The sequence below is a fragment of the Melanerpes formicivorus genome, unplaced genomic scaffold (genome assembly GCF_026170545.1).
Source record: "Melanerpes formicivorus ecotype bairdi unplaced genomic scaffold, bMelFor1.0.p_v2 SCAF_5, whole genome shotgun sequence".
NCBI lineage: Eukaryota > Metazoa > Chordata > Aves > Piciformes > Picidae > Melanerpes > Melanerpes formicivorus.
The window spans coordinates 17,724,163-17,750,954 of record NW_027142357.1 but is presented as its reverse complement, the minus strand read 5'-3'; the positions used below and the strand labels follow the sequence as shown (position 1 = coordinate 17,750,954).

General features: G+C 37.1%; 1 protein-coding gene across 28 annotated transcripts in view; it reads right to left on the bottom strand.

Moving 5' to 3' along the window:
• TTN (titin) overlaps nucleotides 1-26,792 on the bottom strand; it is a 250,969-nt gene that overhangs the window by 62,557 nt on the left and 161,620 nt on the right. For all 28 annotated transcript variants that reach the window (XM_068138463.1, XM_068138479.1, XM_068138485.1 and 25 more), the window contains 57 exons: nucleotides 26,501-26,779; nucleotides 25,985-26,393; nucleotides 25,763-25,887; nucleotides 25,400-25,666; nucleotides 24,546-24,815; nucleotides 24,142-24,444; nucleotides 23,717-24,019; nucleotides 23,166-23,353; nucleotides 22,964-23,078; nucleotides 22,179-22,463; nucleotides 21,748-21,899; nucleotides 21,463-21,610; nucleotides 21,145-21,322; nucleotides 20,929-21,050; nucleotides 20,537-20,824; nucleotides 20,147-20,443; nucleotides 19,845-20,031; nucleotides 19,190-19,305; nucleotides 18,801-19,100; nucleotides 18,279-18,578; nucleotides 18,088-18,193; nucleotides 16,892-17,088; nucleotides 16,474-16,779; nucleotides 16,090-16,368; nucleotides 15,316-15,615; nucleotides 14,907-15,209; nucleotides 14,441-14,809; nucleotides 14,040-14,342; nucleotides 13,285-13,584; nucleotides 12,898-13,194; nucleotides 12,515-12,799; nucleotides 12,122-12,415; nucleotides 11,501-11,800; nucleotides 11,083-11,391; nucleotides 10,802-10,992; nucleotides 9,890-10,319; nucleotides 9,231-9,539; nucleotides 8,682-8,830; nucleotides 8,571-8,603; nucleotides 8,346-8,475; nucleotides 7,945-8,244; nucleotides 7,542-7,859; nucleotides 7,154-7,450; nucleotides 6,751-7,050; nucleotides 5,754-6,068; nucleotides 5,508-5,656; nucleotides 4,637-4,787; nucleotides 4,246-4,527; nucleotides 3,853-4,155; nucleotides 3,463-3,765; nucleotides 3,064-3,345; nucleotides 2,315-2,614; nucleotides 1,860-2,162; nucleotides 1,422-1,730; nucleotides 1,055-1,336; nucleotides 538-837; nucleotides 97-390 (listed from right to left, as the gene is read on the bottom strand). In XM_068138463.1, coding sequence (XP_067994564.1) covers nucleotides 97-390; nucleotides 538-837; nucleotides 1,055-1,336; nucleotides 1,422-1,730; nucleotides 1,860-2,162; nucleotides 2,315-2,614; nucleotides 3,064-3,345; nucleotides 3,463-3,765; nucleotides 3,853-4,155; nucleotides 4,246-4,527; nucleotides 4,637-4,787; nucleotides 5,508-5,656; nucleotides 5,754-6,068; nucleotides 6,751-7,050; nucleotides 7,154-7,450; nucleotides 7,542-7,859; nucleotides 7,945-8,244; nucleotides 8,346-8,475; nucleotides 8,571-8,603; nucleotides 8,682-8,830; nucleotides 9,231-9,539; nucleotides 9,890-10,319; nucleotides 10,802-10,992; nucleotides 11,083-11,391; nucleotides 11,501-11,800; nucleotides 12,122-12,415; nucleotides 12,515-12,799; nucleotides 12,898-13,194; nucleotides 13,285-13,584; nucleotides 14,040-14,342; nucleotides 14,441-14,809; nucleotides 14,907-15,209; nucleotides 15,316-15,615; nucleotides 16,090-16,368; nucleotides 16,474-16,779; nucleotides 16,892-17,088; nucleotides 18,088-18,193; nucleotides 18,279-18,578; nucleotides 18,801-19,100; nucleotides 19,190-19,305; nucleotides 19,845-20,031; nucleotides 20,147-20,443; nucleotides 20,537-20,824; nucleotides 20,929-21,050; nucleotides 21,145-21,322; nucleotides 21,463-21,610; nucleotides 21,748-21,899; nucleotides 22,179-22,463; nucleotides 22,964-23,078; nucleotides 23,166-23,353; nucleotides 23,717-24,019; nucleotides 24,142-24,444; nucleotides 24,546-24,815; nucleotides 25,400-25,666; nucleotides 25,763-25,887; nucleotides 25,985-26,393; nucleotides 26,501-26,779 — 14,610 coding nt within the window. The remainder of the gene's footprint in view (nucleotides 1-96; nucleotides 391-537; nucleotides 838-1,054; nucleotides 1,337-1,421; nucleotides 1,731-1,859; nucleotides 2,163-2,314; nucleotides 2,615-3,063; nucleotides 3,346-3,462; nucleotides 3,766-3,852; nucleotides 4,156-4,245; nucleotides 4,528-4,636; nucleotides 4,788-5,507; nucleotides 5,657-5,753; nucleotides 6,069-6,750; nucleotides 7,051-7,153; nucleotides 7,451-7,541; nucleotides 7,860-7,944; nucleotides 8,245-8,345; nucleotides 8,476-8,570; nucleotides 8,604-8,681; nucleotides 8,831-9,230; nucleotides 9,540-9,889; nucleotides 10,320-10,801; nucleotides 10,993-11,082; nucleotides 11,392-11,500; nucleotides 11,801-12,121; nucleotides 12,416-12,514; nucleotides 12,800-12,897; nucleotides 13,195-13,284; nucleotides 13,585-14,039; nucleotides 14,343-14,440; nucleotides 14,810-14,906; nucleotides 15,210-15,315; nucleotides 15,616-16,089; nucleotides 16,369-16,473; nucleotides 16,780-16,891; nucleotides 17,089-18,087; nucleotides 18,194-18,278; nucleotides 18,579-18,800; nucleotides 19,101-19,189; nucleotides 19,306-19,844; nucleotides 20,032-20,146; nucleotides 20,444-20,536; nucleotides 20,825-20,928; nucleotides 21,051-21,144; nucleotides 21,323-21,462; nucleotides 21,611-21,747; nucleotides 21,900-22,178; nucleotides 22,464-22,963; nucleotides 23,079-23,165; nucleotides 23,354-23,716; nucleotides 24,020-24,141; nucleotides 24,445-24,545; nucleotides 24,816-25,399; nucleotides 25,667-25,762; nucleotides 25,888-25,984; nucleotides 26,394-26,500; nucleotides 26,780-26,792) is intronic.

The window sequence follows — 26,792 nt, the reverse complement described above, 5'->3', positions numbered from 1 at the left end:
GAAATGACAGAAAACCAGAAATTATGTTTTATGGGGAAATTCTTAAAGAAAAAGAGAAAGAATCAGAGAAACAGCATGAAAAAAAATTAAAAATACCTAGTTTTTCTTGACACTCTATTGGTATAGTTGTATCTGGAAGGCCAAGACCAACAATATTCTGAGCTCTCACACGGAATTTGTATATTTTTCCTTTTTGAAGGCCTGTAACAACACAGTCTAGCATAGGGACTGTCTGAAACTTTGTCCACTCATCTGCACCATCTTCTTGGTATTCCACCAAATACCCAGTTATCTCAGCACCACCATCACGATCTGGGCGATTCCAGGCAAGGGAAACTTCAGTCTTGTCAACATCTACATGATGTAGGTTTTTTGGTGGCCCTGGAGGATCTTTTAAAATACAAAACCAAAATGGTTACTAGGATGGCCAATCTATGGTAGCAGTGCACCATTTTCATATTACTATTAACAAGATAGTCTCCAAAAATTATTAAGAATACTATGAACAAAACAAATCATATAACTGAGAAAACTTACGCAGTGGATCTATAGCTTTAATAGGCTTGAGTGTTTCCACGTATGGACCTCTACCGAACTGATTCTCAGCTGCAACTCGGAAGAGATACTGAGTGCCTTCAATCAGATATTTAGCAATGTGACTGCGTTTCTTAGAGGATGATGAGATGGCTACCCACTGTGCAGAAGCTACGTCTTTCCTTTCCACCACATAGTTGGTAATGACAGAGCCGCCATCATCTTCTGGTTCCATCCAAGTGAGGTAGCAGGAATCACTTCTAACTTCACTGATTTGAAGATTTCTGGGTGGACCAGGCTTATCTAATATTGACAAAAATCGAATCTTTAATTTATTTGATAATTAAAGCATTTTTTACAAAATGTAATAAATTGCAAGAGAAATAGTTATATTTTTTTGTAATTGCTAGTCCTTTTTCTTACAACTTGGTATATTGATATTTTCTGGGAATTCCCTTATTTCTTAATCTCTGATTGTAGAATAAAGATGTGCAGTATAAAAGGAACATCAAAAGATTACCTAAGACCACAACTTTTACTGAAACAGTCTTTGAACCAGCTGGATTTTCAACTGTCAGAGAGTAAATTCCACCATCTTCATGGACAGTGTTGCGAATTTCAAGCTTACTGCCAACTCCTGTAACCTCAATATCAGCTTTGGGTGAGACCTCATGATCTTCTTTCTTCCACGAAACTTTTGGGAACGGAACACCTTTAATAACAGCACTCAGCCTTAGGGTATCTCCAGCTTTAACATGCTGTTCTCGGGCCATATTAGCATCAAGTATCAGCTCAGGAGGTTCTGGAATTAAAATTATATGTTTTAGAAAATTAGGAAAAAAATTAATCTGTTCTTAGGTAAATTGATCATATTTCATAAAACTCACCAAGTCTGTCCTTCACTTCTACTGGATCAGGGACATAGGCGGGTTCAGATTCACCTGCTGCATTGACTGCCTTGACCCTGAATTTATAGGTCAAACCCTCAGTAAGGCCAGTGACTTTGTATTTTGTTTCAGGACAAGAATCCGCTGCAAGATTGGCCTTTTTCCATTCTTCATCACCAACTTTCTGATACTCAACAAGGTAGCCAATAATCTTGCCATTACCGTCACGGCGTGGTGGTTGCCAGGATAAATCAACTGAATTTCTAGTTTTATCTACTGCTTCTGGATTAACAGGTGGACTTGGTTTTGCTGTTACAAAAGTTTAAAAAAAAAAAATAGAGAGAGAGAGAGAAATGGGGGGAAACTATTAAAATGCTTTTCTAACTGAAATGAAGAGTACATTAAAATTTTAATGAAAAATTAAAGGCAATACTTTACCAATTGGATCTCTAGCAAAAACTGGCTTTGATGGTGGACTAGGATCACCAACACCAATTTCATTTTCTGCTGAAACACGGAATTCATATTCACAGCCTTCAAGAAGATCAGGTACTTTGAACTGAGTACTGGGGAAAATTGGATCTTTGGTAACCTTGACCCATCTTGTAGCCTTTGTTTCTTTCTTTTCCACAATATAGTTTGTTATTGGCTTGCCTCCATCATATGGTTTGTTCCAAACCACTACTGCAGAGTCTTTGGTAACATTCTTAACGATTGGTTGCTCAGGTGCATCAGGAACACCTGGGCGGGGGGGAGGAGGGGGGGAGAGAAACAAAGAAAAAGAAAAATTAAAAAAAGGAAAAGGACAATAAAAAGAAAAAGGAGTGTTTATGAGCACTCTTAACAGTGTAAAAACTGAAGTATCAAAGTAAGATTGCAAATGAGTAACATACGGAAACGGTCCTTTGCTTTCATCTCATCAGAGATAAGAGGATCACTTATGCCATAAAGATTTTCAGCATAGATCCGAATTTGGTATTCTCTTCCTTCAAGCAGCTTAGGAATTTTGCATGTTGTTTTAACTGTGGCAGATGTAACTGGCATCCAGAGGTCTTTGTGTGCATCCTTCTTCTCAATAATGTAATTTGTAATTTCACTGCCTCCATCATCTAATGGAGGTTTCCAGGAAACTACCATATGATCTTTATGAACTTCATCAAATATAACTGGACCAACTGGAGGTGATGGGCGATCTGTTTTAAAAAAATAAAGCACAGTCATGTTTTTATATGAACTTCATGTAACAATATAGATTAAACTGTGTCATAAATGCATTATGAAACTATAGACTTGACATCACAGTTTTAACAAGGTATCAAGATCTCAAGACTGCTCCTCTCTGATATAAGTTTGACTCACTGGACTTAGTTCCCTAATGTTTATATGGTATTTGATAACTGACATTCTCTAGGCTGTTGACATTCTTTAAATGCATGTAGAAATATGAAATTATTCATGCTGAATAAACTAAGCAAGAGTGAGCTATGTACTTAACCATAATCAATAGTATTTCAGTATAAATGTGAATACAGTAAATCAAATAATTATAATAAAGAACACATTTTATTACATTTTATATAAATCCATTAATTATAATCTATACTAAAAATTACAGACAATACTGTTGTTCAGGAAAACCCACCGACAACATTAACTTGACAAAATCCTTTTCTTGATCCTGTGCTGTTCTCCACAGTAACACAGTATTTGCCTGAGTCTTCACGAACAGATTTTAGTATTCCTAAGCAAAGAGTTGTAGGAGTTGTCTTGATCTTTGTACGATCATCTTCTTTCAAAACATTATCATCCTTTAGCCAAGTAACCTTTGGTGCAGGCTTCCCTGAGTAACGTCCGGTTAGGCTGAAAGCTTCACCAACCCGAACAATAAGCTTGTCTCTAAAGTCAAGGTCAAGTGATGGAGGAGCTGAAAGATGAATTACAAAACACAGTGCCCACAAATGTCAGCAATATTGAGAAGAAAAAGTAAGGAATCAGTAAATGTAATTACTGTTTTCAAATGAAATGTAGAAAAGATACATACCAAGTTCATCCTTGCACGTGATTGGTTTTGTGCAAAATGATGGCTTGCCTTGTCCCACAATATTGCAAGCACTTACTCGATACTCATAGGTGTCACCTTCTTTCAAGCCTTCTACAGTGTATTTCCTGTCGAGCATTTTCTCCTTTGTAACTTTGTGGAATTTCTCTTTTCCAATGAGACGGCTCTCTAGAACATACATGGTGATATCTGAGCCTCCATTATATTTTGGAGGGTTCCAAGTCAATGTAACAGAGTTCTTAGTAACTGCTTTTACTTCCAGGTCTTCTGGACGATCAGGAACAGCTGTGATAAACAAAAAATTGTGGTAAATGCATTTTTTCTGTATATTCATTTCATACAACAATAATCCAAACCCCAAAACATACTTACTTATTGGATTTTTAATGATAATCTCTTTTGTTGTCTCTGTGAATGGACCCATACCAATTATATTCTCAGCTGCAATTCGGAAAAAGTATGCTTTCCCTTCAGTGAGTCCCTGAACAGTAGCATTCTGTCTTGTAACTGTGCAAGTTACTGGAGTCCAAGCTCTATGGTCAGATTCACGTTTTTCGATTATATAGTTGGTAATTGGAGAACCACCATCATCTTCTGGAGTAAACCATGACAATTTACAAGAGTCATTGGTTAGGTTCTCAGTAAGGAATGGCATTCCAACTGGGCCTGGCACATCTGAAAGCAAAGAAGAAATGGAGTATTTAAGTACATAGGCTGAATGTTATGAAAAGTCACTCTTTCATAAGGACTGAAGTTGCTATTTACCTAGCACATCAACAATAATAGTCTTCTTCCGCTCGCCACCGTCATTTTTAGCAAGAAGAGTGTATAAACCTTGATGACTCCTTTTGCAATTCCTAATGACTAAAGAAGAACTAATAGCTGTTTCTTCGATTTTGGCCTCTTCTGGTAAGGCTTGTTCATCCCTGCTCCAAGTCACTGTTGGAGTAGGTTTTCCTGAGACGTATGCTATGATCCTAATTACTCCTCCAGCATGAACAACAATTCTGTCCCTGACGCTTGCATCCAAATTAATATCAGGAGCCACTGTAGGAGTAGAACAAAAAAAAAAAAAAAAAAAAAAAAAGGCAATTTTTATTTTTTCTTCCCACTTTGAATATGAGGAACTAAAAATGGAAATGTAAATGGCAAATACCAATTCTGTCCTTCATTTCAATAATGTCTGTAACTTCTCCAGGCTCTCCGATGCCAGCAGCATTCACTGCTCTAACTCTGAATTTGTAAAAACATCCTTCTTTTAATCCTGCCACAACGAACTTAGTTCCTCTAACTTCTTTATCCTTTACCTGGAAAAAAGTATTTTAACATCAGCTTATATCAAGGTATTATCAATTTCTTTGCAATCTTGTTTCAGATTTATAAGCACAAGACAAAAGACAGTCTTAAGCATACATGGGTCTAGCTCACCAGACCCTTCAGAACCTGCATAAAGACATATAGAAGGTGGACATACAAGTTATTATTTTGACAATTCTGACAAGGCTGTTACAACAATTAAAACAGTCTGTGGTCTCAGATGAGTTACATATATTACTGGACTGTTTACCTGGAAACAGTGCAGGAAATTTAGGTATTACTTAAAATGCATGCAAATGTTTATGGAGATACAAGACCCAGCCAAGGTATCCATCACTTAAATTTTCGGTTATGCATTATTGAAAAAAGTAGGAAAATACAGGACATAGCAATTCCACATGATTTGCTACAGTTTGATTCCAGTGCGAGTTTTAAACAGGTCTTCTCTTCTGTTCTTTTATTACAAATTACGCATGTATTTTCTCACATCTTTAAACAGAAATTTAAAAATTCTATGTTTAGGAAACTGCAAAGTCAACTTGATGTTGCAGATGGGCTATTACTGACTTTTACATTTGGTCTGGTATTTTAAACATCTGAAGATCATTATTGTGCAAAAATATGAACATTTGCAAAAAAAAAATTTTTTAGTGTTTTCTTTTGATAGACAAAGAGCAGAAATGCAGATTCTGTAACAGTTTTGCACCTACCCTTTCCCATTCTTCCTTGCCTTCCTCTTTATACTCCACAATGTAGCCAGTGACCCTAGATCCACCATCCTTTAATGGTGGAGTCCACTCCAAGTCTACTGAAGACTTTGTCCAGTCAGTAACTTTTGGAATAGGAGGGCCAGGTGGGGCTGAAAAATATCATCATACCATTACAGCATTAACAATATATTCTATGTTCCTATTTGAATATTTTCAAATTCAAAAGTAGGAATCAAAAATACTTACCGATAGGATCTCTAGCAATTGCTGGATCAGATGGCATGCTTGGGGGACCAACACCAGCTGCATTAATGGCTGAAACACGGAACTGATATTCAGAGCCTTCGATAAGACCTGTAACTTTGTATGAAACCCCCAGTGCCATAGGTTTGATAGGATCACGGTTAACTCTGGTCCATCTCTTTCCAGTAGTCTCTTTGCGTTCCAACCAATAACCAGTAATAGGAGAGCCACCATCATGTTCAGGTTCTTCCCAGTTTACAGTCATTGAGTCACGTGTTATACTGCTAACTGTTGGCTTGTCACAAGGTCCAGGAACAGCTGGAGAAAAAAAATGCACACATAGGGTGTAAAGAAAAAGTGCTAAAGGAAAATAGATATTGCTAGAGTGCAAAACTAGTGCTATGCACTGACATGGTCATAGTTGCATTAGGTAGTTACCTATCTGCAAGAGATTCCTTTCCTCATTCACCTCCTCATCCCTATCTAGGTACATACGTTTCTGTGAAACATAAAACATCTTTCTTTCAAACAACAGTTTTCAAAAATTAGTTTTACTTCCATTCAGTAACTCATTTCAATGCCCAGTGTAATCTTGGATGTTTTGAAAATTATTTTTCTCTTGCCAGTCTAATATTCTTTCTACATCAGACTACTCTAATTTGTCTTTCACAACTGAAGACAGAAAGTTGACTCTTTGCCATCTATGAATTCAATGTCTCAAATATAACAGAATTCTCAGAATCTTATCAGAGACCTCTTTGTTTGTACAATTAAACCTTAAAAAAAAAAAGACATTTTATTTTAATATATTACAAGGAGGGAGAAAAGTATTTTAAGTACTACATGTGCTTTTAAGACTATTAATGTTAAAACTCTTTGATCTATCCTAGAAAAATCATTTGTATGAAGAGAGAAAAATACTAGTGGTATATAACAGATGTTGTACACATACCAGCATATGAAAACAACTGGCATAATTTGAAAGTATAATCCTACTTACTGAAAAGGTTTCGTGCTGTTTCTGGTTCACTATCCAAAGGTTCTCCAATACCATATTTATTTTGCGCCATAATGCGGAACACATATTCATGGCCTTCCATCAGCTTGGGAACAGTGAATAAACATTCCTTAGGCTCATTTGTAACAGGTACCCATGTCTTTCTATTTGCTTCTTTTTTCTCTATAACATAGTTTGTGATCTTAGAACCACCATCATCTAATGGAGGGAGCCATGATATAGTCATTTTATCAGCCAAAATGGATTCAAATTTAATAGGTCCCACTGGAGGCCCAGGACGACCTAAAAGAAAATTTTTTTAGAAAGGAGAATTAATTAAAATGCTATTAAAGCATCACATGAATGCTTCCAATTTGTGTAATACATGAGAAGTCTAGATATCTACCCAGAACATTTAGTCTCATCTCCTTTGAAGCAGTCCCCAGATCATTTACAGCTGTTATAGTGTATAAGCCTGTGTCACTTCTGCGAGACTGTTGAATCAATAAAGTGCAAGTATCTTCACCAACAAGCTTGTTGACATGTTGATCGTACAGCACTGGTGTTTTGTCATCTGGTTTCTTTGGAGGTGCTTTTAGCCATGTTAATGTGGGGAAGGGTACACCCTTTATCTTGGCCACAATTTTAACATCTGTTCCCTCTTCGACCTCCATAAATTCCTTGAGTTCAATAGATGGTGGGCCTACAATGAAATGTTGAAAAAAATTAGCATACAAAAATATGTTATAATTTTGAAATGGAATTTTTACTTACTAGTATCAGTTAGTACTTACATGTCTGGTCTTTGACAACAAGTGGGCCAACAGTGGCTGAAGGCCTGCTAGGCCCTGCTATATTTACAGCTTTGACTCTGAATTCATATTCTCCACCTTCTACAAGATCCTCAACAGTAAACTTTGTTTCCTCCACGTCACGTCTGTTGCATTGCTTCCAAGTCTCTTTTACTTCTCCAGTACGATCCCAACGAAGGCATTCAACATTGTAATGTGTAACAGGAGCTCCACCATCATTCTTCGGTGGTTTCCATGTCAAGCTCACTGTATTCTTGGTTACAAGGCCAATCCTCAGTTTAATAGGTGGATCTGGAGGATCTTCATAAACAAAACAAATGTGAATAAATCCTCTGTAAAGTGCAATATAGTTTTAAAGAATTATTTTGACTTTGATTTCACTTACGAATTGGATCTCTGGCTGTGGTCCGCTGGATGGTTTCTGCAGGAGGGCCAACACCAAAACGGTTTTCTGCACGTACCCGGAAGAAGTACTCTTGGCCAGATATGAGATCAGGTACAACAAAAGAAGTACTTCCACAGTTTGCATTGACTTTAGTCCAGGCCTTCCCATCAATGTTTCTTTTCTCTATAACATAGCCTCTGATTCTATCGCCACCGTCATCATCTGGCATCTTCCATGAAAGTTTACAACTACCTCTTGTTATATCACTTACTTTTAGGTCTTTTGGCGGACCTGGGACATCTGTTAAAAATGAAAGCACAACGGAAACAAGTTTACTTAAATGCATGGAAAAGTAAAACTAAAACCTAGTTTTTGAATACTTCAAGAGGTATAAACCGTACCAAGCACATTGACTCTGACATGCAAAGTTTTTTGCCCTGCTTTATTCTTTGCTGTAATACTGTATCGTCCAGAATGACTTCTGTTGCACTCAGGGATGATAACCACTGAACTTGTATCAGTTGCTTCCACCTATTATAAAAAGAAAGAGACATTATAGAACAACTTTGAATGCTTATGTTTGAAAAACGTAACATTACCAAAGTTACAAAAATAATTTGCTTTACCTGAGCTTCTTCAGGTACATTATGACCTCCCTCCTATAAACAAAAGGAAATAATGTAAATATAAAAGAGGACAGGTTTAAGTGTCACAAAAAAGATTTCACTTTTACTAACCTTTGCTGTTGTTTTTGCTTTTCCTTCAAACTCCCAGAATGTTTTTGGAACTGGACGACCCTTGATAACAGCTGGGATTTTAATGGTAGTGCCAGCACGACAATTAAGTAAATCCTGTGCTCCAATATCAAGGAAGATTTCTGGTTCCTCTGCAAAAAAATTTTAATATACAAATGTTAAGAGCTACTGAAAGTAAATTTCTGCCAGCACTTAGTTAAAATACCCCATAAACAGAATGCATATTTGTGAGAAAGATTGGGTATGCAAAGAGGAAGCTGGGATATTTACAAATACAAAAATTTGTAGACATTTCTTCATAAAACACACATTGTTTCCTTAATATAATTACAAGTGGTCATTAGTGTTTCAATGGATCCTGCCCTGGTAGTGATGATTATGACACTTTAAAAAGTGTGTGTCAATCTGTTGTTACACTTTGTCATAATTGTTCTGTTATGACTTTGGCTTGCTTGTCACCCTTTTTGAACACTCATTAGCAGTAGATGGGATTTAGGTATACATACCTAAATTAATTCCAGGGACACTCACCTAGAATATCTTGGACAGGTATTTCTGATGTTGCAGGACTTGGTTCTGATTCTCCAGCAGCATTTACAGCTTTCACCCTAAATCTGTATTTTCTGAGCTCTTTCAAGTTGGGAATAACACATTCACAAGTAGGAAAGAGTTTGTCTCCTTCATTCACCTTCTTCCATTCAGTACTACCTTCATCTTGCATTTCAACAATATATCCTTTTATAGGACTGCCACCATCCTTTTGTGGAGGCTTCCATGCAAGAGCTACAGATGATTTGGTTTTGTCTTTGATCTCTGGACAAGATGGTGGACCAGGCACAACTTGTAAAACAAGAAGAAGTGAAAATTACCTGAGAGTTAATGTCTGCCTATATTTTTCTGTATAGTGACTGGAAGAATGTAAGCATTTTTATTTTTTTCTGTCACAGAGAAATGATGAAAACCAGCAAGCTACTTTGTGTCAATATATTATTTTTGGTTTAATGAAAACAATGTGTTGATCCTGTTTTGACAGGGGAGTTGGACCCAAGGATCTCTGGAGGTCCCTTCCAACCTCTAATGTTCTGTGATTCTGTGATTAATTGCACTAAATACAATATAAACAAAACTAGCATATTTTAGTTATGGTGTGATACAGTCCTTTAAAATAGTAATTTAAATTATATACTTACATATGGGATCTGCTGCTAAGGCAGGATCTGATGGTTCACTGGGAGGGCCAATTCCAGCAAGATTTTCAGCCATGACTCTAAATTGATATTCAACACCTTCGACCAAACGAAGTACATTGTACTCTAGACCTTTTACTGCTGGTTTTGTTACTGGAGCCCTGTTAACACGTGACCAGTAGACACCTCCCACCTCTCTCTTCTCCAGCCAATAGCCAGTTATGGGACTGCCACCATTGTCCAAAGGAGGCTCCCAAGAGACCAGCATTGATGATCTGGTGCGATCTAAAATTTTTGGCTTTCCAGGAGGTCCAGGAAGGCCATAGGGATCCTTAATGACAACTTTTTCTGAGAGGCATTCATCACTTATTCCATATTTGTTTGCAGCACGGACTCTAAATTGATATTTTTCATTTGTTGCAAGATTCCATACCTGAAAAATGAGATTTAGATCAATACTTGTCTACCTTCAGAGAAACTTATTTGAAGTTACGTTGTGGATTTTGCTTTAAATTCTGTCTTGGAATTTCATTGGCATAACTGTGTTTATGTACTACACAGCTCTGTGTAAAGCCCTCAGGATATTCTTATTTCATGTGCCTAGGACCAAACATAAATAAATAAAAGTCATCATGTTTGGGTTTGTGGTTGACAAAGCTACAAATAGTGCTGGGAAATGGAAAGGAGTATGTCTTCTAAGCTCAGCCGAGATTAAGTAGCAAAAGAGAACTTATTTTACTTTGTCACATGAGGAAAACTCATATACATAAATGAAGAAAACATTAATCCAGGAATCCTGGACTCTAAATGGAGCACAAGCACAGGTATCTATGCAAGCAGTAGTTTTTATTAGATATGCACTATTGTTAATTTTCATGTATACCACAGTAGATAGTAAAGAATTTAATTAATTACCCCCAGTCTTCTCTCAATAGCACTTTTGGAAACTTCTTCCCACTCAGATTTCTTCCTACTAGCATCACGTTTCTCAATAATGTAATGAGTAATTTCACTACCACCATTATCAAGAGGGGCATCCCATGTTAAATAGCATGATTCTGCTTTAATATCAGAAACAGCAAGATTTCTTGGTGGAGAAGGACGATCTGTTTGAAAGCAATAGAAAATAGAATTATGTTAAGAAAAGGAAATAGCATTTTGCTAGCTGTAATTTTATTAAAGTGTTGTACCCTTACCATATACTTCAACATGCACATTGCGAAATGCAGTGCCAAGACGATTGGAAGCTCTCACAGTGTAAGTGCCTTTATCATCCCTCACAGCTGCAGGCAGGATAAGTTCCGTTTTTGCTTCACTTCTAGATACCTCTTCCTTGGTTATCTTAAGTGCACTGGATGTTTGGTCAATTAAAACTTCATTCTTGTCCCATTCAATCTTGGGCATTGGCAGACCTGTCACATCAGCAGGAATATTTACTGGTTCTCCTGCCTTCACTTTGATAGTATCTCCTCTCACAGCCAAGCGTAATGTAACAGTTGGAGGCACTGGAAACAAGAAGAAAAATGACAGCATGAAAAAGGAGACAGAAAAAAAAAAAAACAACCCTGTAGCATTCTGTGGATCTTTGTATGGATTTCTTCAAAGCAGATATACCTTCATCATCTTGTATAACTACATTGAGTGGCAATGATGGTTCACTTTCTCCAATGGCATTGACAGCTTTCACACGGAATTCATACATATGAAGTTCATCAAGTTTTTCAACAAGAAGAGATGTTGTTGGACACAGCCTTGCATTAACTCTTTCAAAGTCTTTTGAATCATGTCTTCTTTTCTCAACAATATATCCTAAGACAGGACTGCCACCATCACTACGTGGAGGTTTCCAGTCAAGAGTAATGGTTGACTTTGTCCTCTCTGTGTACATGAACCTCTCTGGTGCTGTTGGAGGACCTATTAACACAGGTAAATCATAATGAAAAAAAAATAAAAAATAGAAAAGATTCAATAATATGAATGCAGTAACTCTGGCTTTTTGAAGCAACAGCTTTTACATTAAAAGTATCTGACTATGATTTGGAAGGCATATAGTTTCTCAAGTTTTACAGAAGTGATTAAGAGAAGTTATTAATTTAAGGCAGATGCTTTATCCAGGTAGTGAAAAAGCAAATATGCTTTCTGTATAGAAAGTAATCCTCACAACAATGATGCTTTACTAATGTATAATTAAAAATAGTTTTTTTAAAAGAAGCTACATAAAATCAGTCATCTTACCTAATGGATCAACTGCAAGAATGGGCCCTATTTCAACAGGTGGACCAGTACCAAATTTGTTCTTGGCGCTAACACGGAATTTATATTCCTGTCCTTCAATCAGACCAGTAATATCACATTTAGACCTCTCTGTGTCTACAGCTAGTCTCCATGTATGCATTTTGGCATCCTTCCTCTCAACAATGAAGCCTATGATATCACTGCCACCATCATCTTCAGGATCAGACCAGTTAAGCAAACACATCTTTCTGTTTGTGACCACTGGCTTTAAGTCAAGGACTGGCCCAGGAACATCTAGGGGAAAAAAAACAAAAGTTACGTAAGTGGGAAAGAGCCCAAAGATTATCTCACCAAAAGAAATGCTGAGTTGATTTCAGAAAATACTCTTCTTACCAAATACTTCTACTCTTGTTCCTGCAGATTTGGAACCACTACTATTGGTAGCAGTAATTACATATCTTCCATGGTCTTTTCTCAATGCATTCTTAATGGTTAACACGGATTTTGTGCCAACATTTTCAATAACGGTTCGTTCTTTGTCCAATTCACTCTCCTCTACAGCCCACACAATGGTAGGAGTAGGACGTCCCGTCACAGTAGCAGGAATTGTAATAGTTTGCCCAGCCATGACCTGAATGCCTGCTTTGACAGAAACATCCAGCTCAACATTGGGAGGTTCTGGAGAAGAGAAAGAAACCATCAATAAGTTCAAGGGAGAGACTAAAACCCACTTTTAAGCAGCTGGATGTGTCTTGAAAATAATACAATTGCAATACCTTTGGGTTCTGCAACAGTTGTGGGTTCAGTTTCACCAGGTGGTCCTTCACCAGCTGCATTAAGTGCAGTAACACGGAGTTTATAATCTGCACCTTCTCTGACTTCTTTAACGGTATACTGCCGAACCTTTATAGGTTTTTCTGTGCAACGTGACCACTCATTTACTCCCATCAGTTGCTTGTATACATGGTAGCCAGTGATATCTCCACCACCATTATACAGAGGAGGTTCCCATTCTAACTCAATAGAAGTTGAGCTTGTATCAGAAACCCTTGGAATTGGTGGACCAGGTGGCACTATAAATAAACAGGTGTAAAAATCAAGGTTAAAGACTATGAATCCTATTCTATTCCACATCTGCTATTACCTTCTGCTAATCTACTTACTTATTGGATCCTGTGCAGTTTTTGGGTCTGATGGTGGACTAAATTTACCAGGGCCAGCTGCATTTTCAGCACACACTCTAAAGATGTAGGTTAGTCCTTCCAACAGTCCTTCAACTTTTATTTCCAGAGCACTTACAAGGTTCCTGTTAACCCGAGCCCAATGAGTACTATTAATTTCACGTTTTTCAATCCAATATCCTATGATTGGGCTGCCATTGTCTTTTGGTTCATTCCATTTAACCAACATACTGTTGCTGGTAACATCTTGCACATCAGGTTTATTTGGTGGATCTGGGGGAGCTGAAAAAAACAAGTGTAATTTTGTCATAATTTCTGTCTTCTTCAGAGCTTAATCAAAGCTAAGAACTAACATATGGGAAATGACTAATTTTAAGTAATTCATAATCCTTTTATGCTTTTTCTCAGAAATTTTGATTCTTAACTGCAATCAGTAATCAAGCTTGCAGTGTTCTGTCTTTTGGTAAAAATATTACTCTACTGAACACCAGAAATATCACTGTTCAGATACTGAGTGTTTTAAGTATAAAATTTTATGACAGTGATTATCATTCTTATTTCTTTACTATTGAAATTAGAATGCTGTCAGTATTACCCTCTATTCCAATGATTTAAATGCACAACAAACAATAGTTACATTGCTCAAGTTTCTTCTGGGAAGAAGCTGAGTGTTCCAGGAGCCTGTGTAGTTTCACACAGTTTTTTTGAAAAGGTTGTATTTCATAATGAAAACTTACAGAAGGGATCTTTTGCTGTCATTGGTTTTGAAACACATGGTGGGCCTTGTCCAACTCTGTTTTCAGCAAATACACGGAAGAGATATTCCTTCCCTTCAATGAGTTTTGTTACATGGAATTTGCAATGCCTGAGTGTTGAACTGACAGTGACCCAGCCCATTTCAGCTTTTGTATTGTCTTTCTTTTCCAATACATAGTTTAGGATTTCACTTCCACCATCGTCAAGTGGAGGCTCCCACTTGCAAATGACTGAATTTTTCATCACATCTTCAAATACAAAGTTAACTGGAGGCCCAGGTGTATCTGTTAGTAAAGCAAGAAAAATTATGAGTACTCATTTTATGCACTTCTTACCATATACTCTCAACAACTACGTGTTTTTGAGGACATTCATTACATACCTAACACATTGACTTCACATGAAGCTTTTGCAACACCATGATCATTTTCTACTTTAATTGTAAATGTGCCATGGTCAGCTCTGATGGAGTCGCGAATTGATAGTATAGATTCTCCTTCTTTATGGTTATCAACACTCATACGTTCTGGCAGTGAAAGCTGGAATGGCTTCTCTTCAGCTTCACCCTTCTTTTTTGTATATGTTGTTACTCTCTTTTTTATTTCCTCTGGTGTGATAACTTCATCATTCCTCAGCCAAGTGATAGATGGATAAGGTGATCCTGAAATATGTGCCTCAAGTACGATCTCATCACCTCTCTTAACCTCAAGACCAGACTGTAGGTTTGCAGCAAGGAAGACTTTTGGAGCCTCTGTAATAACACAGAAGGATAAATGGAGAGTAGAATCTTCCAATATGTTTTAGGATGTATGGCAATTACTAAAATCAAACAAATGAACAATTCATACCAATAGGATCCACAGCTTTCACAAAAGGAGTAATCCGAGAAGGCTCACTGATGCCAGCAGCATTCTCAGCACGAACACGGAACTGATATTCCTTTCCTTCTTCAAGACCTTTCACTGTGTAAGTTAATAGAGGTACCAGATAATCATTGCATCTCTGCCACCTCTCCTTGCCCTTACAAAGTTTTTCTATTATATAGCCCATAATCTTGCTTCCACCATCAAAGAGAGGTGGTTTCCATGTAAGCGTTACTGATTTTGATGTTGGATTATGGACCTCAAGGTCAACGGGAGGATCCGGAGGTTCTGTGGAAGAGTGGCAAGAGAGATCATATGAGAAAAGAAAGTACAAATATTTTGATTAAAATTCAATTTGCTAAATTATTTACCAGTAAAAGAAAAAAAATCTTACGTTTAGGGTCTTCTGCAATGATTGGGTTTCTTAGTTCAAGATATTCACCTCCTCCAATCTTATTAACAGCTTTTACACGGAAGTAATATTCACAGCTTGGAATTAGATCTTTGACTTGCCATGAAAGCTTATTTTCACCAGACATGACTGGGATATATGTTCGACGACCAGCTTCTCTGCGTTCCAGAACATAATGCAGAATAGGAGTACCACCATCGAAGTCTGGAGGCTCCCAGGATACTTTGCAAGAATTCTTAGTGACTTCACTTGCCTTAATGTCTTTACACTGTCCAGGTGGACCTGTTTTAAATAAGAATAATTACATTAGTTAATGGTTAGTTAAGATGGGAAACTGTATCTCTAGAAATACGAAATTATATTACAGTTCTTTACTTTGTAGAAAGCATACCAAATCCACAAATGTTGGCTGCACAGCATATATACAAATTTATGTTCCTAAAGGTGAAAAATAATCAGAATTCTTACAGATGATTTTACATTTATATGATGACTATTCATAATTGGGCTTTGAGCAGCCACTAACTAGTTTGACCAGCTTGGGGTAAAGCGCTTTTTTTTTTTTTTTTTTTTTTTTTTTTTTTTTTTTTTTGTGGGATTTCACACAATTAATGACTTTATGGCAATCTACATGTGTCTGAGTTGAAGTGACTTTTCCAAATGGCAGAAAAGGGATTTTTCTAGTCCTTTCTTCTGCTAGCTCCAGAGCTCAAGCTAAGATAAGTATACTTCCCAGAATGTGAGAAGCATAGTTACCTATGACTTTGACGTTGACTGAGCCAGTTGTTGATGCCAGCTTGTTCTCCAGTGTGATAGTATAGACACCGGCATCAGCATGAACGCTGTCTATGACTTCAAGCAGTGCAGAGGTGTAGTCACTCTTCATTGTTGTTCTGTCACCAGCTTTCAACTCTTTGCCATCTTTGTGCCATGTTATAGTTGGGGATGGAACAGCTCTGAAGGGTATAGGGATACTTAATTTCTGCCCTTTAACAACAACAATGTCACGAGTTTTTAGATCAATTGTAGGATTACCTGTAAAAGTAAGGATAATATTACTAGAAATCTGCCAAACATTGTTATTTTTTCAGTTATGCACATCTGAAAGAAAACAAACAAAAAATGGGAATTTCTTCTTACAGTCTGGGTCTTTGGCAACAACTTTTTCTGAGATATCTGATGGCTCACTAGCTCCAACAGCATTGACAGCTCTGACTCTCAGCACGTATTCCTTGTCTGGAACAACGCCTTCCTCCACTTTGCATTTTAGATCTTTTATTGGACGAGAATTGATCCGCATCCATTTTTCTGTTCCTGCTTCACACATCTCAACATTATACCCAATAATAGGACTGCCACCATTCTTCTCAGGTGGTTTCCATGCAATGCAAATATGATTTCGACCTGCGTCTGTGACATGTAAATCCTGAGGAGGTGAGGGAGGGCCTGCAGAAATGGAAAATAGTGTTTTGGGTTTTTTTTTTTCTCCTGGAATGTCTGTTCTATCATGGTATACTGTTTCCATAATCCATACACTTTATATTATACTGCTACTCACTTGTTGGATCTTCAATATGAATGAGGTCGGTTGGTTCACTGGGATGACCACATCCAGCTTCATTTTCTGCACGAACCTGGAACTGTACATCTGTACCTTCAATGACGTCAGTCACTCTGTAAGTGCAATCTGGACCAGCTGTTTTGCCAGCTTTTACCCAACGAGTGGCGAGTTTTTCTTTCTTTTCAATAACATATCTGAGTGAATTGGAGAAAATGTTAGTAGGCATTGAAACTGGGACACTTGAGACTTAATAACTCAATAAAATAATCTGGCCAGTGGAAAAGTAGAGTCACATGTGACAGATTCAATGAATTTTACTTCAGACATCAGCCAGTTAGTTCTTGTAGCCCTGGCAGGTCTTGAACTTGAGCTAACATTTACACACAGATCAAATTCTCAAAGCCACTTCCTGAACTTCTGCTGTGTTCTCAAATTTTAGAAAGCTGCAGAGGTGAAAGAATCTTCATGCTATATTTGCTTCTTTGCAAGTTTGTAAATATTATCTGTGAGTTACTCTACTGTCAACATTCTGCCTATGACAGGCTGACGGAAAGTAATTTGAATTAAGTGACTTCTGTAGCTTCAGATGAATCTCAGTAGTTGTCAGTTTGTCTAAGATATGTTTACTGTGATTAAGAAAGAGAGGAAGAGTGAAAATATAAAGATGAAAGACGTAAGTGGCCTTCAGTGCAAATTTCAGATGACAGATACTTCAGGAACCAAGAAATGTACAATTTTGAAGCAACCCAAAAGACTAGTTTGGACTAGTCTGTCTGAAAAGCATAATACAGAAGAGAATGAACAGAAAAGAGATGAGGTGTCATCTTAGCTGTGTGTATGCAGTGTGAATGAGAAACTATGGCAAAAGGAAAGTCTAATTGGCTAAAACCCTGGAGAGTACGGTTGCATTATTTTTCATATTTTATATATACTTCAGTTTGATTTGATGCTGTTATGAAGTTGACAACATATTAATTTTTCAAGCATATTAGATTATTTATATTTGCATAATTTCCATGTGCTAAAATTAAACTCTTCATTGCTTTGACCACATGGCTTCTCTTTTACACCTATCCCCTTCTTTTTCATATAAAATACGTCCTTTCAAAATGTAAATATTTTGAGAGAAACATCTTAATTTATGTTAAGATCTTCATCCACAGGAACACTACACCAGCTTAAAATTACCTTACCTTTGAATTGGTCTCCCACCATCATTCTTAGGTGGCTCCCATTTCAAATCAACGTGGCCTTTTGTCACTTCAACTATTGTAAGAGCATATGGAGGTCCAGGTGTTGCTAAAGAAAAAATATGCATGTTAGAAGTATCCGTTTCATGTGAGCTGCTTCTGTTTATCACTAAATAAGCAAATATGAAACTTACTGAAAGTATCTTTAGCAAGCACTGAATCTTCAATTTCACAATAATCACTCTGTCCAACGGCATTTTCAGCAGCCACACGGAACACATACAATGAACCTTCAGTCAGTGGGCTCACTGTGTACTTGGTATCTTTCACTGTTGTATCAACTGTTTGCCAACCTTTTCGCCTTACATCTCTCTTTTCAACAATGTAGTTGGTAATTGGAGAACCTCCATCTTTTTCTGGTGCTGTCCACTTAAGATCTGCTGTGTTTTTAGTAATATTAATAACCTCAAGCCACCGAGGTGGTGAAGGAGGATCTGCAAAAGAGAAAAAGAAGGTAAAGCATGTTAGCGTATTTTCCATTGAAGATCTCAGAAAACGCTATTAAAACTGTATGTTTTCTTAGTTGAAGCAGGGCAGATTTTAATAGCTCTTAAGCGTTGCAAGAGTTCAGTTGGTATCTACACAGGGAGTCAGAAATGGTGCGTTTACAAAGAGACAGTGTACTTGTACTAATAGCACACTGAAATAATACTCACAGAGCCTCTCTTTGCATAGCACAGGGTCACTGGGTTCACTGGGCTCACTTTCGCCAGCTTTGTTCACGGCTCTTACACGAAATGAATATTCTTGTTTCTCCATAAGGTCTTTGAGGAAGTGTTCAGTTGTAGGAACTCCTTCAGCCACTCTCACCCACTCATCTGTTCCAGTCTTCAATAGTTCGATGACATAAGATTCAATCTTTGCCCCTCCATCATGTTCTGGCTTTGTCCAGTTCAGCCTTAATGACGTCTTGCCAATATCTTTCACAGTTGGCTTTCCAGGAGGCCACGGTGGATCTAGACAGGAATACAGTATTAATTACATGATTGAAAACAAAGATTTATTTTGTTGTTAAATGAGAGCATTTTAAAACTGTTTATTATACCAATTGGGTCTTTCACTAGGATTGGCTCCGTTTCCTTGCTTGGTTTTCCAGGTCCTGCAAGATTCTCTGCCAAGACACGGAACTTATATTTCTTCTTATTTGTAAGACCTTTAGCTCTGGAAATGAAAATTAAGTTTGATTAAACCAAATCTACACCTTAACATGTGCTTAAAATGTTATTCTCTCCACTCTTTCTACTACTGTTTACTTGGAAAATCTAAAATTACCCAGATTACTGCTAGTGACATTTTATGAAATGGTGAACATTCAAAATATGTATATTGTCAACAGTAAAATGGTGCACCATGACACGGAAATCAATGTTTTTGTACGTTCCTAAGTTAGTTAAAACAAGTATCAGGAGAAACAAACCTCAAGGTTTTGGCAAACTGTTATTTAAGCATAACATACCACAGAAACTATTAAGTATAACTTTTTTATTATTTTTAATGAAAAAAGAAAAGGGATGATTAAATTCTTGTGTAAAGACATTCTGGTTTAAAGCTAATTATTTAAAAAAAAATTGCCATCAGATTTTAGCTGAATATAAGCTAGTGAAAAAAGAGCAAAAACAATGTAAAAGATGTTTATAAAGCTATTGTTACATTTTTGTGTCTCTGTGATGTATTTCAAGCTAAATTGACTATAGTCTTACTTGAATGTTGTATCTTTCACTGGCATTTTATTGCATTTTATCCATTTGTCCTGCTCAGGATCGTATCTTTCAACCCAGTAGCCAGTTATAGGGCTGCCACCATCTTCATCTGGTTCATTCCAGGTTAAGGTGACTGAGTCTTTAGTGACCTCTGTAGGCCGGAGACCTGTTGGAGGGCCTGGTGGATCTGTATAAATTAATAAATTCAAGAAAACAAAACAAAAACCAAACCATCAGACATGGTATTTTTTCTTTCTCTGTTAAGATATTCTAACAATTTAACATTAATTTAATTAACTAACCAAATGAATATTTTGCAATGATGGGGTTACATTGTGCTGGCTCCCCAATACCATACATGTTCTCAGCACTGACTCGGAACACATATTCTTTATGAGGAGTTAAATTGGTAGCTCTGAATTTTGTGTCCTTTATAGTTGATGACAGCTTGTGCCATATTTCACTGTCTGTAGCTCTTTTCTCAAGGACATAGTTGGTAATTTTAGAACCCCCATCATCTCGTGGAGGATTCCATGTCAGAAGGCAAGATTCATTTGTGATTTCTGATACATCAAATGCCGCTGGTGGACCAGGTTTATCTGTAGAGGACAAGATGTAAATGTTAATCTTCTCTTTTCATATCTTGGTACGTTACTAATAATTTTTAGAAATTACATAAAATACATGCATACCAAGAACATTAACTTCAACAACAGCAGTAGCACGTCCACTGGAATTTACAGCTTCTATAATATAGGTTCCACTGTCACTCCTCTTGCTATCTGTAATGGTGACTGTAGAATGATTAGGTTTGGTTTCAATGGTGATTCTGTCATCAGGTCTCAAAATTTTGTCAGCCTTGGTCCAAGTAATCTGGGGCTCAGGCTTTCCAGTTACTTTAGCTGGTAGCTCTATTTTAGTTCCAGCTTTCACAGTAAGTCCAGCAAGAAGCTTCACATCTAAGAAAATTTCTGGTGCCTCTGATTTAGGAGAGAGGAAAAAAAAAATCATTGTTATAGCAACAGCATTTCAGAGACTAGTAAAAATAAAGCAGCTATTGTAATTCAGTGATTGAAGTAATTACCTTTTGCATCAATAGCCTGAATATCATCTGTTGGCTTACTCGGCTTGCTAGCTCCCATTCTGTTCAAAGCCTTAACCCGATATGCATACCACTCCCCTTCCTTGAGTTTTGTTACTTCCATTCTGTTTGTTAGAAATAAGAATAATCAGATATGTAAAGTGGTGAGGAGAACACCATTAGTTAAAAGGATATACATGCTGATGTTAATTTACTTACTTTGTTTCAACAACAGGTTCCCCACATATCTCCCACTTGTCTGTTCCACGTTGGCATTTTTCTACCAGATAACCCTTAATGCGGGCACCACCATCATATTTGGGAGGCTCCCAAGTCAGGAAGATTCCCTTTGATGTTGGATTTCTCCATTTAACATTTTCTGGTGGATCAGGCACCGCTATTGAAAAAAAATGAAAACATATGGGGTCTAAGAAACCAGTCTAAGGAAGATTTTTTTTTTTTACATTTTGTTTTGGAGAAAATTAACAAGATTTCAGAAACAGAAAAATCAGCAACCATGTGACAATGGTAACTTACTTGCTGGTGCTGACATATCTACAGGTTCATCAATATATGCAGGCTCTCCTGGGCCACATTTATTATATGCAGAAACTCTAAATAAATATTCTTTTCCCTGGATGAGGTCAGGTACAGTGAACTCTTGGTCATCAAGATGATCCACAACCTAAAGAGAAGGAAAGCTCAAATATAGTTCTAAAATTTATTTCCAAAGAGCAATTACCAAAATAAGACATAAAATTCAGTAGTATATGAGGAAACAATATGGCTAATATAAACTGAAATGAGAAAGAATGAACTTACTTTGCTCCATGTTTTCCTGCTTACTTCACGTTTTTCAACTAAATAGCCAGTAACTGGACTTCCACCATCATCTTCTGGAGGTTCCCATGACAGCTGTACTGTGTTCTTGATTATGTCTAAGACTTTAAGTTCTCTTGGTGCACTTGGACGATCTAGAAATCACAGAAATGGTATTAAATATTTTGTACTTGGAGTTTGACAGGCAATTTCTGTAATCTATGTCACAGAAGACGTGTTCTTCTAGTCATTCTTCCTTAAAAAAACAAAGTTGGATATTGAAAAGAGCTATTATGGTGGACGGATTTTGAGTTTTTAGTCATATCTTTAGTATACTTGGCTTACAGAAAGATGCGTGCTTTCACATTATTAACATAATTAGATTTTAGCAAGACAAGGAATATTATTGCTAGAATATATACATGTCCTCTTACCAATTACATTAACATTAATTTCTCCTGAAACAGATGACACAGGGTTTTCTAATGTTAAGGAATATATTCCCTTGTCTGGACGTTCACTTGGACTAATTATAAGTTCTGCAAAGGAGGCAGTGGTCTTCATTGTTACACGATCACCCTCTTCTAAGACTTGATCACCAAAAGACCATGTGGCAGTTGGCACAGGGTAGCCAGTTATAGGAACACGGATCTTGATTGGCTCTGGGACAATAACTTCCAGCCCATCTTTAAATGCACTTAGGTCCATTGTAGGTCCAACTGGAAAAAATGTAAAATGGATTCAGTGAAATATTTTCAGATGTTCTGAGTATGGCTAGTGATAGCTGTATTGAGAGGCTGATTCTATTCTGACTATATCTCAGCCTGCAAATTGTTGCTGTCTAGGCCTAGCTGTGGCTTATCACTCCCCACCTTTTCTGGCTAAACCTTTTTTTTTAGAAATATGAGAGATGATAAATCAGCTTAGCATTATCGAGTAGATCTGGTTCACCTAAAAACTTTGTGTTTCGATCTTTTTATTACCTCCCACAAAGATAGGTCAGGAGAAAAAAGGTCATTCCTTACTCTTCAGACAATGTAACAGGACTCTACCTAATAGTAGAGATAATTACCTGCTGAATTCTTAATAAAGGACAAATAGCTCAGAATCTCAAAGGTCTAAGGCTTTTTATACTACTGGTCATCACAGTTATCTAGTGAAAAAATACACTAGGATTCCTCGCTGATTAATTCTCTTTAATAAATAGCATATGGCTTACCAAAAGTATCATCTGCTGTTAATGGCCCAATAGCCTCTGCTGGGTCAGACACACCAGCTGCATTTTCTGCTGAGACTCTGTAGTAATAACTGGATCCTGGTTTCAGTCCAGTTACCTAAAGAGCAAAAAGAATAATTTAGTACCTCATGTTAAGGATGATCTACACATTCTGGGTACTTTATTGATGAACAGAACATCTTACCTTAAATGTAAGAGCAGGTACTAGCTTTGTGTTGCAGCGAATCCACTTGTCTGTTCCTTCTTCTTGTCTTTCAATAATGTAGCCTAAAATTGGACTTCCTCCATCACTGAGAGGAGGTTCCCATATGAGCTGCACTGATGTCTTAGTTTGATCTGAATGTTCAAGATTAATGGGAGGACTTGGTCTCTCTGAAAATAATTTGAGAGAAATAAATTTCACAATACATAAAGGAGTATAATTCTGTATATTAGCTCTACATACTTAAAAGTACTCTTTATCAAAAAAATTGCATACCTATTCATAAACTACACTTTTGAAATTGAGGTTGGATCCCAATCTCAAAGCAAAATTATTTGGAGTTATAACTGAACCAAATGGTAGCAAAGTAGTCCTGATATATTTGAATAACAAAATCAGGAAAAATCTAATTGTACATGGTATCTGCAGCACATGTTTTTTTCTCAGTTGAACATTCCTACACATATTGTACATAAACAGTGGAAATATGAGAGATGTCATAATGCAGTTGCAATTGGTGCTTGCATACTTACGGATTGGGTCCATAATTTTTACAGCATGTGTAGCAGGACTTGGTTTGCCAACTCCAACTATGTTTTGAGCTCTTACTCTGAAGAAATATTCCTCATTTTCCACAACATCAGTCAGGACAGATGACAGTTCATCAGCTCCTGTGGTCATAGTTGGCTCCCATTTGATGGACCCTTTGCTGCGCAGCTCCACAACATAGCCAATAATTGGAGAACCTCCATCATACTCAGGTGGTTCCCAGGTAAGTGTGGCTCCAAATCTGTTCACATCAGTAACTTCCACATTTTGAGGAGGACCAGGAACATCTACAATTTATTTTAGGGAGAAGAAGCAAAAATAAGCTATGTGTTAGGAACCTATTTTTGGAGTTTGTACTTATTTTCTCACACTGTCATCAAACATTGAGTTTTTCATATCTTTTGCTCACCAAATTTGCTCTTAGCTTCCACAGGTGTCTCTGTTTCCACTGGCTCACCAGTACCCACTCTGTTCCGTGCACTAACTCGGAAGAGGTACTCAACTCCTCCTTTTTGAAGTCCAGTAACAGTGTATTCACAATTTTCAGCATGATCGGTGACCATAATCCAGGTTTTACGCTTGATATCACGTCTTTCAATGACATAGCCTATTATCTTACTTCCACCATCACTTTCTGGTTCTTCCCAAGCAAGGCCAACCTCACCATCATAAGTTTCAGTGACTTCCAAGTTTCTAACTGGACCTGGAACATCTAACAAAGATATGACAATATTTTAGGGCAATGCATTTTTAGTTTTTCCCTGCACTGTCTTAAATAAATACAAAGTAGGCTTTTATAATGGGAGTACATACCAATGACCTCTACATTGATGAATGCTTCTGCCTGGCCATGTTTGTTTCGAAGTATAACCTTGTACCTTCCCTTATCTGATTTCTTTGCTTCATGAATTTTGAAGGTAGTGCAGTCATTTGTTGTATCAACAGTTGTTGTGGGCAGATTTTCCTCTTCTTTCAACCATTCAGCTTCTGCTCTTGGGTAGGCATCATATGGAACAGTCATTGTTAAAGGCTTGCCAACATCAACCACAAGGTTTTGATCACCAGTCTTGATTTTAGGTGCAGCTGAGGAAGATCAATGGGAGAGGTAAGTATTTACATGTATGTAGAAACTACATTTCTGTAGTCAGCAAAGAAGCTTATGTAGAAAAGCAAAAGGTGTTGTTATGTGAATTCTAGGCAAATCCTTCATACACTTGTTGGATTGTTCTGGAGAAAGAAACTCAGGCTGGTTGGTATGTACTGTGCTCTCCTACAAAATGAGGGAAAAGGGTGTTGCTTATTGGTGCAATCATGTAAAATAGACAAAGTAAGAACTTCAGCTTTATATGACTGGGATGAGTAGACAATATAGCTTTCATGTTCCAGATTTGCAGTGACCCAATGAAAAGGTTCTGTATCTTTTATGCCCTTTGGTATAGACAATGAAAAGTGACCTATATTTTCCTCAAAAGTCGGATCAGCATGATATAATAAAAAGTGTTTTTTGCCTTTACTACAATGCATACAGTTTAACAAACTTGCATGTCTGTCAGACTGATTGTCTATTCATTTTCATTCAACTATTTGAAATAACAAACCCCAACTATTTAAACAGTTCATTCATCAATCTATGATTTTATAAAAGAAACACAAAGCAAGCAACTTACCAGCTAATTCAAGCTTAGCTCTAGCTTCCTTATCTTTGGCAATAAATCTGTATTCCCCTTGGTCACGAGGCCTTATCTCACACACTTGCAGCCTGTGGACCTTTCCTTCACTCATCATCTGATGTTTGTCCCCTTGAACGATAATCATGTTGTTTCTCAACCACTTAACCTCCACACCATCTTTGTTCAACTCGGCCATGAAGATGACATCTACACCAGGAGCTTCATAAATATCTTGGGGTGGTCGGATGATCTCAACAGGGATTTCTGAAATAAATGTCAATCCATTTGATGTTTTATTGTGTATTGATTACATTATTACTAAATACTGAAGAAATAAATCCTATTTGATTTTATACATACCTTCAACAAAAAGCCTTGCTCTAGATTTCCTGTCATCCACTCCACAGGAATATTCACACTCATCATCTAGTCTACAGTCTTTTATGATTAATCTGTGCAGATTTCCATCCTTTTCAAATTGGTATCTTTATGGGGGAGAAAAGCAGCAGTACTTTATTATTTCAGGCAAAGTAGCAAAGTAAAGCAAGCATATTTAGCATATGACTAAGAAAATGTACATACTTTTTGCCTTCTTTAATTTCTCTTCCATTTTTGTACCATTTTACACTGGCTTTCTCCTTGGAAAGCTGGCATGTAAAGACAGCATCATCAAACTCAGTGACAGTCTGGTCCTGGAGATGTTCAATGAAGTCTGTTGGTGCTTCTGTGATGAGAAGCTCTGCAACGGATTTGTCTTGTCCAGCAGTAACAGTGTATTCACCTTCATCTATAAACCCACAGTCTTTAATAATGAGTGAGTGTTTGTATTTATCAATTTTGTACAAAATGCGCCTGTCAAATGTGATCTCTTCACCATTCTTTGTCCATTTGAGGGTTGCATTAAGGCGATTGACTTTGCACCAGAATGTGACAGTTTTCTTTTCCATGGTCTCAATGTCTTCAAGGGGCTCCACAATTCTGAGATCCTCCTCTGTTAAGACAAAACCAACCAAACTGTTCAGTTTACATCCTCATGATTCTGATGTGAAGTTTAATGTGAGGTGATGAAATAATTTTAATACAGCACAAGTTATTTACCTAATACAGTCAAAGCAGCGGAGCTTTTGGCGTGTTCACCCCTTTGGTTTGACAGTGAGATGGTATAAGTAGCTTGATCTTTCAACTGTGCATCTCTGATTCTGAGAGTGTAAACTAAATCCTTCTGGACAATAATATATTTTTCACTATCAAATATTGCCTCATCATTTTTGTACCACTTCTCTTTGGCACCTACTTTATTGACTTCACAGTTGAAGATAATTTCTTGACCCTCATTAACATTTTGGTCCTTAAGAGGAGTTATAATCCTGAGTTTTTCTGGAGTTAAGAA